Source organism: Mobula birostris, chromosome 13 (assembly GCF_030028105.1).
Source record: "Mobula birostris isolate sMobBir1 chromosome 13, sMobBir1.hap1, whole genome shotgun sequence".
Lineage (NCBI taxonomy): Eukaryota > Metazoa > Chordata > Chondrichthyes > Myliobatiformes > Myliobatidae > Mobula > Mobula birostris.
In genome coordinates, this window is record NC_092382.1 from 111,677,195 (window position 1) to 111,688,729 (window position 11,535).

General features: G+C 50.1%; 1 protein-coding gene across 3 annotated transcripts in view; it reads right to left on the bottom strand.

The window, feature by feature from the left end:
* The window catches only part of LOC140207356 (alpha-2-macroglobulin-like), a 127,795-nt gene extending 116,318 nt beyond the window's left edge, over positions 1 to 11,477 (bottom strand). For all 3 annotated transcript variants that reach the window (XM_072275908.1, XM_072275906.1, XM_072275907.1), the window contains exons 1-5: positions 11,318 to 11,477; positions 5,498 to 5,582; positions 5,001 to 5,106; positions 3,762 to 3,873; positions 3,087 to 3,196 (exon numbers count right to left, since the gene is read on the bottom strand). In XM_072275908.1, coding sequence (XP_072132009.1) covers positions 3,087 to 3,196; positions 3,762 to 3,873; positions 5,001 to 5,106; positions 5,498 to 5,582; positions 11,318 to 11,390 — 486 coding nt within the window. In that variant the 5' untranslated portion in view covers positions 11,391 to 11,477. The remainder of the gene's footprint in view (positions 1 to 3,086; positions 3,197 to 3,761; positions 3,874 to 5,000; positions 5,107 to 5,497; positions 5,583 to 11,317) is intronic.
* Positions 11,478 to 11,535: the final 58 nt, after the last annotated feature.

Consider the following 11,535-nt stretch of genomic DNA (forward strand, 5'->3'; position numbering starts at 1 on the left):
CCTTTGAAAAACCCTGGCAATTCTAGACAATGTTTCTCACCCTCTGCAGGCCACCTTGGCTGAACAGAGGAGCACTTTAGTAATAGACTAAGACAACTGCGCTGTTCCAAAGATCACTGAATGAGTCAATCTATAGCTGGGGAAGAGATGACCCCTCCCACCGTTACACTATTTGAGGTAACTTTTTTAAAAATTCTTTCTACTTCTCTTCTAATATTTAAACTGTTCCTGTGACACTGTAATTTCCTCTGGGATCAGTAAAGTATCTAACTATCTATGTACCTTATAGACAACAGACAATAGGTGCAGGAGTCGGCCATTCAGCCCCTCGAGCCAGCACCGCCATTCACTGTGATCATGGCTGATCATCCACAATCAGTATCCAGTTCCTGCCTTATCCCCGTAACCTCTGATTCCACTATCTTTAAGAGCTCTATCCATCTCTTTCTTGAAAGCATCCAGAGACTTGGCCTCCACAGCCTTCTGGGGCAGAGCATTCCATATATCCACCACTCTCTGGGTGAAAAAGTTTTTCTTCAACTCCGTTCTAAATGGCCGACCCCTTATTCTCAAACTGTGGCCTCTGGTTCTGGACTCACCCATCAGCGGGAACATGCTTCCTGCCTCCGGCGTGTCCAATCCCTTAATAATCTTACATGTTTCAATAAGATCCTCTCTCATCCTTCTAAATTCCAGAGTATACAAGCCCAGTCGCTCCAATCTTTCGAGATATGACAGTCCCGCCATCCTGGGAATTAACCTTGTGAACCTACGCTGCACTCCCTCAATAGCAAGAATGTCCTTCCTCAAACTTGGAGACCAAAACTGCACACAGTACTCCAGGTGTGGTCTCACCAGGGCCGTGTACAGCTGCAGAAGGACCTCTTTGCTCCTGTACTCAATTCCCCTTGTCACGAAGGCCAGCATGCCATTAGCTTTCTTCACTGCCTGCTGTACCTATATGTAACCATATAACCATGTAACAATTACAGCACGGAAACAGGCCATCTCGGCCCTTCTAGTCCCTGCCGAACTGTTACCCTATCCTAGTCCCACCGACCTGCACTCAGCCCATAACCCTCCATTCCTTTCCTGTCCATATATCTATCCAATTTAACTTTAAACGACAACATCGAACCTGCTTCAACCACTTCTGCTGGAAGCTCATTCCACACAGCTACCACTCTCTGAGTAAAGAAGTTCCCCCTCATGTTACCCCTAAACTTTTGTCCTCTAACTCTCAACTCATGTCCTCTTGTTTGAATCTTCCCCACTCTCAATGCAAAAAGTCTAACCACGTCAACTCTATCAGTCCCCCTCATAATTTTAAATACCTCTATCGTCCCCCCTCAACCTTCTACGCTCCAAAGAATAAAGACCCAACTTGTTCAACCTTTCTTTGTAACTGAGATGAAACCCATGCATGCTTGCTTTCAGTGACTGATGTACAAGGACACCTAGATCTCGTTGTACTTCCCCTTTTCCGAACTTGACTCCGTTTAGATAATAATCTGCTTTCCTGTTATTACCACCAAAGTCACATTTATCCACATTAAACTGCATCTGCCATGCATCGGCCCACTCACCCAGCCTGTCCAAGTCACCCTGCATTCTCTTATTCTGTGAGTGAAAGAGTGGATGCGTGAGGAGTGTTTGAAGGTTCTGGACTGTACTTGTTGGAGTTCAGAATATTGACGGTGGGAGGGGGGAGCTCATTGAAACCCATCAAACATTGAAAAGCCTCGATGGAGTGGACGTGGAGAGGATGCTTCTTGGGGTGGGAGGGGGGGGGGGGGGGGAGTCCAGGACAGAGCGATCAGCAGCACTGGGGCTCCACAGGGGACTGTCTTGTCTCCCTTTCTCTTCACCATTTACATCTCCGACTTCAACTACTGCACAGAGTCCTGTCACCTTCAGAAGTTTTCTGATGACTCTGCCATAGTTGGATGCATCAGCAAGGGAGATGAGACTGAGTACAGGGCTACGGTAGGAAACTTTGTCACATGGTGTGAGCAGAATTATCTGCAGCTTAATGTGAAAAAGACTAAGGAGCTGGTGGTAGACCTGAGGAGAGCTAAGGTAACGGTGACCCTTGTTTCCATCCAGGGGGTCAGTGTGGACATGGTGGAGGATTACAGATACCTGGGGATACGAATTGACAATAAACTGGACTGGTCTAAGAACACTGAGGCTGTCTATAAGAAGGGTCAGAGCCATCTCCATTTCCTGAGGAGACTGAGGTCCTTTAACATCTGCCAAATGATGCTGAGGATGTTCTACGAGTCTGTGGTGGCCAGAGTGATCATGTTTGAACTGTTGTGTGCTGGGGCAGCAGGCTGAGGGTAGCAGACACCAACAGAATCAACAAACTCATTCGTAAGGCCACTGACGTTGTGGGGATGGAACTGGACTCTCTGACGGTGGTGTCTGAAAAGAGGATGCTGTCCAAGTTGCATGCCATCTTGGACAATGTCTCCCATCCACTACAAAATGACTGGTTGGGCACAGGAGTACATTCAGCCAGAGACTCATTCCACCGAGATGCAGCACAGAGCGTCATAGGAAGTCATTCCTGCCTGTGGCCATCAAACTTTACAACTCCTCCCTTGGAGGGTCAGACACCCTGAGCCAATAGGCTGGTCCTGGACTTACTTCATAACTTACTGGCATAATTTACATATTACTATTTAACTATTTATGGCTGTATTAATATTTAATTATTTATGGTGCAACTGTAACGAAAACCAATTTCCCCCGGGATCAATAAAGTATGACTACAACTACTAGGACCAGAGGGCACAACCTCAGAATCGAGGGACGTCCATTTAGAAGGGGGAGTGAGGACGTCCGTTTAGCCAGAGGGTTGAATTCGTTGCCACAGGCTGCTGTGGAGAACGAGTCGCTGGGTACCTTTGAAGCGGAGGTTGATGGGTTCTTGATTAGTCAGGGCGTTAGAAGTTACGGGGAGAAGGCAGGGGAATAGGGTTGAGAGGATTAATAAATCCGCCATGTTGGAATGGTGGAGCAGGACTTAATGGGCCGAATGGCCTGATTCTGCTCCTATCTGAGTGCGGGATCATCTGTACCTTTCCAGACAACGGGAGTCCTTTCTTGTAGTACATCTCTAAGTCCTCGAAGTGAATCTTCGTCACCTCCGAGGCAATCGAGCAGGTGGCTGACTTCTCCCTCCTGATTCCTGTGGGGGGGTCGAGAGCTGAATCACCGGCTGCCCTGGGGTTCACACGGCGCGTCCGGGTGGGATGACAGATGGAGGGTGTCACTGGGGAGGAGTCACGGGAGGTAGGGGCAGGGGAGCCGGACAAGAGGATGGGGTGCGAGGAGGAGGGAGGGAAGGGCAAGAGAGGGATGAGACATGGAGGGAGGGGGGGAGAAGGAAAGAGGTTGCAAGCAAGAGAAATGGGGAAAAGAGTTGGAAAGAGGGAGACAGAGAGAGAGAGAGAGAGAGAGAGAGAGAGGAAGGAGGGATAAGGCAGAGGATGACAGATTCTTCATTGATCAGGGCAGGGTGGATATGGGGAGAAGGCAGGGTATTGGGGCTGGGAGGGGTCATGGATCAGCCTTGATGAAATGGGGGACAGGCTTGTGGGGCCAGTTCCTACATGGGGATAAGGAGAGAGAGAGTGTGAACCGGTGTGGCAGGGACGGAGACGGGGTGGGGGGGTGGGCAGAGGTAGGGGATCTGGAAAAGACAGGGAGAAGGGGATAGTTGGGGGTGACGATTACCCCTCCCAGGCCCTGACCTGTGCCATCCTCCTCCAGTTCGAAGTTCGCGTAGATTTGATTCCTCCAATTCCACCTCATTCGGAACAGAGCGGTGGTGAGATCCCGGGAGAAGCAACCGTCATTGTCCGTCTGAGGGATCAACGCAGGGGTGGGTGGTGAGACTCCAGGGTGGGCAACCCTTCATCCTACCCTCCTTCAACCTGCAAACGCTCCGTCCGGTCCCCAATCCCTCCCGCGACCCCTCATCCTTCATTCCGACTTCAGGATCGCAAATCCTGGCTACTCGCCCAACCAGTCTCCCAGTCTCTTTCTCTCGATAACACCGTGTGTGTCTGTGTGGGTGCGTATGTGTGTGTGTGTGTGTGTGTGTGTCTGTGTGTGTCTGTGTGGGTGCGTATGTGTGTGTGTGTGTGGGTGCGTATGTGTGTGCATGTGTGTGTGTGTGTCTGTCTGTGTGGGTGCGTATGTGTGTGCATGTGTCTGTGTGTGTGTGTCTGTGTGTATGCGACTGTGGTGTGTTTGTGTGTGTGTGTATATGAGTGTATGTGTGTGTTTGTGTGTGTATATGAGTGTGTGTGTGTGTGTGTGTGTGTGTATGTGAGTGTGTGTGTGTTTGTGTGTACGTGAGGGTGTGTATGTGTGTGTGTGTGTGAATGTGTGTGTGTGTTTGTGTGTGTGTGTGTGTATGTGAGTGTGTGTGTGGGTGTGTGTGTGTGTGCACGTGCGCACGTGCGTGTGCATGTATGAAGGGGATGGGAAGGAAAGAAAGAGGTAGGGAGGCAGGTGGAGGAAGTTGAAGGAAGGGGTAGAAAGGATGTAATAGAGAAATGGAAGTCATTTAAAGGTGAAACTTTGAGGGTACAGAATCTTTATCTTCCTGTTAGGTTGAAAGGAAAGGTTAAAAGTTTGAGAGAGCAATGGTTTTCAGGGGATATTGGAAACTCGGTTCGGAAAAAGAGAGATATCTACAATAAATATAGGCAGCATAGAGTAAATGAGGTGCTCGAGGAATATAAAGAATGTAAAAAGAAACTTAAGCAAGAAATTAGAAAAGCTAAAAGAAGATATGAGGTTGCTTTGGCAAGTAAGGTAAAAATAAATCCAAAGGGTTTCTAGAGTGATATTAATAGCTCTCCCCCACCCCACTGCCCCCCCGTCTCCTTGGTCCGAACTTCACACACCGGGGGGAGGGAAACAGGAATCTGAACCCCCCCCCAACCCCTGGGACGCCACAGCCTGGGCTCCCCGGAACTCACCTTGCCCACCACATTGTGACAGAAGTTTGGTTCATGGCGAGCGTAATATCTCCTCAGGCACACGGTGCCATTCACCACACCCCGCATGGGTTTCCCGTAAGTGTACCTGGAAATCCAGTCAGAGGAGGGGTTAGAGAGACAGACACCCCAACAACATTATGTTCCCTCACACACTCCCGGGGTCAGACACAGAGTGAATCCCTGTCCCACATCGTCCCATCACACACTCCCGGGGTCAGACACAGAGTGAATCTCCCTCCCCACCGTCCCATCACACACTCCCGGGGTCGGACACAGAGTGAAACTCCCTCCGCACCGTCCCATCATACACTCCCGGGGTCAGACACAGAGTGAATCTCACTCCACACCGTCCCGTCACACACTCTCAGGGTCAGACACAGAGTGAATCTCCCTCCACACCATCCCATCACACCCTCCCGGGGTCAGACTCAGGGTCGTCCAGGTGTGACCTCGAGCTGTTGAAGAATACCGCTTACCTCCCGCACACTCTGACGTTGATGGATTTGTCGATGATCGTGATCAAATCTGGAAATTTCAGCGTCACTTCGAATTTCGGCAGCACTGCAGGGCACAGGGAGAATCTCGGTCATCTCTCTCTTTCTCTCTGTCCCATGCCGACCCATCCTGCTCCCCTTCCCCCACTCCGAACTGCAGAACGGCGGATTATCCTGAATAGGGTGGACATTTCCTGCTTTCATCACCACCTCGTTCCTTCCGATCGTTACAGCCTGGGGTGTGGTAATGGGGGCAAGCTCCCACGACCCATTTAATGCTCCCGATGGCGGGCGTCTCAAACAGCCTCTGACAGCCAAGTCCAGCTCCCGGCCCTCGCGTGTGGTTTAGCCACTGAGCGTCTGGCTGAACCGTTTCTCCGGACAGGAGACGGGGCAAAAGGCGGGTCACTGGTACCCTCAAACCAGTCGCTTTGGGCCCTGATGCCGCTCGTCCGGGGAAGGGAAAACTCCAATCTCAAACCCCCGCTGCCTTGGGGCTGGACCCATTCACGGGAAGGCTTCAGGAGCCCACCCGCAAGGGAAAAATCTGGCTGTTGAGAGGAGGAGCCTGCTGCATGGGCAAGAGCTTGCTCTCCACATCGTACTGCCCTATCTAGGCAGCTGGCACATAACACCCATGGCCGACACCAACCAGCAGAGGACTCGTCACCGCCTGGTACGGAAACACCAGTACCCTTGAATGGAAAATCCTATCCAGTCCATCACGGGTAAAGCCTTCCCCACCATTGAGCACATCTACATGAAACGCTCTCCAGGTTCAGGGACAGTTATTCCCCCTCAACCATCAGGAAGGAGGTACAGGAGCCTCAGGACCCACACCACTAGGTTCAGGGACAGTTATCACCCCTCAACCATCAGGAAGGAGGTACAGGAGCCTCAGGACCCACACCACCAGGTTCAGGAACAGTTATTACCCCTCAACCATCAGGAAGGAGGTACAGGAGCCTCAGGACTCACACGACCAGGGTCAGGAACAGTTATTACCCCTCAACCATCAGGAAGGAGGTACAGGAGCCCAAGGAATGAAGCCCTAACCGATTCAATCTTTACTCCTAACTCAGGTCCTCTAGACCCAGCAACATCCTTGTAAAATTTCTGTATACTCTTTCAACCTTATTTCCATCTGTCCTGTACATACGTTTCTTTATACACGTTCTTTCTAATCTAGGCAGCGTGTTCTGCACCCTCTCTAAAGCAACCCCCCCACACACACCCTTCTTGTAATGGGGGCGGCCAGAACATGCAATACTCTAGGTGTGGCATGCACAGAGTTTTATAAAGTTGACACATGACTTTCCACAGGGTCGCACGAGGCTGGTGATGGTGATTGGCTCAGCCTCCCCACCATCGAGAACATCTTCGACAGAGTATAAGAGCAGAGATGTGATGTTGAGGAGATGAGGCTGAGTACAGGGCTACGGTAGGAAACTTTGTCACATGGTGTGAGCAGAATTATCTGCAGCTTAATGTGAAAAAGACTAAGGAGCTGGTGGTAGACCTGAGGAGAGCTAAGGTAACGGTGACCCTTGTTTCCATCCAGGGGATCAGTGTGGACATGGTGGAGGATTACAAATACCTGGGGATACGAATTGACAATAAACTGGACTGGTCAAAGAACACTGAGGCTGTCTACAAGAAGGGTCAGAGCCGTCCCTATTTCCTGAGGAGACTGAGGTCCTTTAACATCTGCCGGACGATGCTGAAGATGTTCTATGAGTCCTAGGTGGCCAGTGTGATCATGTTTGAACTGTTGTGTGCTGGGGCAGCAGGCTGAGGGTAGCAGACACCAAAGGAAACAGCAAACTCATTCATAAGGCCAGTGATGTTGTGGGGATGGAACTGGACTTTCTGACAGTGGTGTCTGAAAAGAGGATGCTGTCCAAGTTGCATGCCATCTTGGACAATGTCTCCCATCTACTACATAAGGTACTGGTGGACACAGGAGTACATTCAGCCAGAGACTCATTCCACCGAGATGCAACACGGAGCGTCATAGGAAGTCATTCCTGCCTGTGGCCATCAAACTTTACAACTCCTCGCTTGGAGGGTCAGACACCCTGAGCCAATAGGCTGGTCCTGGACTTATTTCATAACTTACTGGCATAATTTACATATTACTATTTAATTAGTTATGGTTTTATTACTATTTAATTATTTATGGTGCAACTGTAACGAAAACAATTTCCCCCAGGATCAATAAAGTATGACTATGACTATGACTTTGACTAAGGCACTCGTGAGACCACACCTGGAGTATTGTGTGCAGTTTTGGGCTCCTTATTTTGGAAAGGATATACTGACATCGGAGAGGGTTCAGAGAAGATTCACGAGAATGATTCTAGGAATGAAAGGGTTACCATATGAGAAACGTCTGGCAGCTCTTGGACTGTATTCCCTGGAGTTCAGGAGAATGAAGGGGGATCTCATAGAAACATTCCGAATGTTAAAAGGCCTGAACAGATTAGATACGGCAAAGTTATTTCCCATGGTAAGGGAGTCTAGGACAAGAGGGCACAACTTCAGGACCGAAGGACATCCATTCAGAACTGAGGTGTGGAGAAATTACTTTAGTCAGAGGGTGGTAAATCTGTGGAATTTGTTGCCACGAGCAGCTTTGGAGACCAAGTCATTGGGTGCATTTAAGGCAGAGATAGATGGGCTCTTGATTAGCCAGGGCATCAAAGGGTATGAGGGTGAAGACAGGGGAGTGGGGATGACTGGAAGAATTGAATCAGTCCATGATTGAACGGCAGAGCAAAATCGATGGGCCGATTGGCCTACTTCTGCTCCTATATCTTATGTTCTTGTAGGTAGTGCCTCAGGAAGGGGGCATCCTTCACTGAGGACCCCCACCACCCAGGACATGCAGAGGGATAGATAAGATAGAGGCAGGAAATTTGTTTCCACTGGTAGGTGAGACTAGAACTAGGGGAGATAGCCTGAAGATTCGGGGGAGTAGATTTAGGACGGAGATGAGGAGGAACTGCTTTTCCCAGAGAGTGGTGAATCTGTGAAGTTCTCTGCCTGATGAAGCAGTGGAGTTTAAGACAAGGTTGGATAGATTTTTGAAGAGTATGGGGATTAAGGGTTATGGGGGAAAAGCAGGTACATGGAGATGAGTCCATGGTCAGATCAGCCACGATCTTATTGAATGGCAGGGCAGGCTCGACGGGCCAGATGGCCGACTCCTGCTCCTATTTCCTGTGTTCTTTATGCCCTCATCTCATTGCTACCATTGGGGAGGGGTGCAGGAGCCTGAAGGCACACACTCAACCATTCAGGAACAGACTCTTCCCCTCGGCCGTCAGATTCCTGAATGGACGTTGAAGCCATGAAGACTGCCTCACTTGCAGTAATTTAATGTCTTTGCAGCGTACTGCTACTGGAAACCAACGGATTCCAAGACAAACACTCAGTGGCCACTTTGTTAGGTGCACCTGCTCATTCATGCAAATATCTAATCAGCCAACCGTGCAGCAGCGATCCATGCAGTGAAGCACACCGATGTGGTCAAGAGGTTCAGTTGTTGCTCAGACCAAACAGCAGAATAGGCGGGGAGGAGAAATGTGATCTAACTGACTTTGGGTGCCAGACAGGGTAGTCTGAGGATCTCAGAATAGAAATATACGCAGAAATCTACAGCACATTACAGGCCCTTCAGCCCACAATGCTGTGCCAACCACGTAACCTACTTTAGAATACTTTAATCTGCTGATCTCCTGGGATGTTCACACACAGCAGTCTCTAGAGTTTACAGAGGACGGTGTGGAAAGCATCCAGTGGGCATCGGGCAGTTCTGTGGGCGAAAACGCCTTGTGAATGAGAGAGCTCGGAGGAGAGTGGCCAGACTGGTTCGGTCTGACAGGGAGAGGGCAGTAATTCAGGCGTAACAACATCTCTGAACACGCAACACGTCAAAGTGGACGAGCTGTCTTTTGGTCAATTATTGAACGCCCAAGTTCCTGAGGTCTCTCATTGGTTCAATTATGTTATTTTATTCCATTATGGATTTACTGAGAATGCCCACAGGAAAATGAATATCAGGGTTGTATCTGGTGACAGAGGCGTACATTGATAACAAATTTACTTTGAACTTTGAAAGTCAGTGAAGGACCACACCCCCAAGAGGACGGGCGTTTAACCAGTGTGCAAAAGACAACTGTGCAAATACAAAAAGAAAGAAATAATAATAATAAATAAATAAACAATAAATATTTAGAACATGAGATGGAGAGTCCATAGATTGTGGGAATATTTCAGTGATGGGACAGGTGAAGTTGAGTGAAGTTATCTCCTATGGTTCGGGAGCCTGGTGGTTGAGGGGTAATAACTGTTCTTCAACCTAGTGGTGTGGGTCCTGAGGCTCATGTACCTCCTTCCTGATGGTTGAGGGGTAATAACTGTTCCTGAACCTGGTGGTGTGGGTCCTGAGGCTCATGTACCTCCTTCCTGATGGTTGAGGGGTAATAACTGTCCCTGAACCTGGTGGTGTGGGTCCTGAGGCTCCTGTACCTCCTTCCTGATGGTTGAGGGGTAATAACTGTCCCTGAACCTGGTAGTGTGGGTCCTGAGGCTCCTGTACCTCCTTCCTGATGGTTGAGGGGTAATAACTGTCCCTGAACCTGGTGGTGTGGGTCCTGAGGCTCCTGTACCTCCTTCCTGATGGTTGAGGGGTAATAACTGTCCCTGAACCTGGTGGTGTGGGTCCTGAGGCTCCTGTACCTCCTTCCTGATGGTTGAGGGGTAATAACTGTCCCTGAACCTGGTAGTGTGGGTCCTGAGGCTCCTGTACCTCCTTCCTGATGGTTGAGGGGTAATAACTGTCCCTGAACCTGGTGGTGTGGGTCCTGAGGCTCCTGTACCTCCTTCCTGATAGTTGAGGGGTAATAACTGTCCCTGAACCTGGTGGTGTGGGTCCTGAGGCTCCTGTACCTCTTTCCTGATAGTTGAGGGGTAATATCTGTCCCTGAACCTGGTGGTGTGGGTCCTGAGGCTCCTGTACCTCCTTCCTGATGGTCGAGGGGTAATAACTGTCCCTGAACCTGGTGGTGTAGGTCCTAAGGCTCCTGTACCTCCTTCCTGATGGTTGACGGGTAATAACTGTCCTGAACCTGGTGGTGTGGGTCCTGAGGCTTCTGTACCTCCTTCCTGATGGTCGAGGGGTAATAACTGTCCCTGAACCTGGTGGTGTAGGTCCTGAGGCTCCTGTACCTCCTTCCTGATGGTTGAGGGGTAATAACTGTTCCTGAAGCTGGTGACCTGGTGTTCTTGTTCCGAAGAAACATTGGATCACAAAAGCATGAGGATCTAATGGGGGGGGGGAGGGGAGGTGAGAAGCCAGAATAAGCAGATGGGGGGAGAGAGGGGAAGGAGTGATAAGTGACAGGTGAAGGGGAAAGGTCGGAAGGAGGGGAATGAACTGAGAAGTTGGGGGGGAGGTGATAGATGGAAGCGTACAGGGCTGAAGAGAAGGAATCTGACTGACGGGGAGAGTGCTCCACGGGAGAAAGGGAAGAAGGAATACCAGAGGGAGAAGATGGGCAGATGAGGAGAAGAGAAGAGGTGAGAGGGAATGGGAGGATGAGAGAAGGAGGGAGAGGGGGGAAAGATTACCAGAAGTTGGAGAAATCGATGTTCATGCCATCGGGTTGGAGGCCACACAGACAGAACATGAGGCGTTGATCGTCCAGAATCCCAGGACGCTGAGGAGATGGCAGGAGGTGGGAGTCTGAGTGGGAACGGCGGGCGGGGAGGGGGTCCCCTGGCCTTGGGGTTACTCACCATATTCCTCAACTGTGAAGGAGTGAAACCTCTTCCCTTTCAACGTGATCACCTCGATCTTGTATGTCCCCATCAGGGGCTCCGGGTTCAAGTCGTAGCTCAGGTCCACGATTCCCTGCTTGTGCTTCACATTTCTCCACTGCCCAATCCGGTTTTGCTGAGGGTCCTGGGGGAAGGAATATCTCAGCTCATCACTCATAGTCTCTCTCTCTCTAACC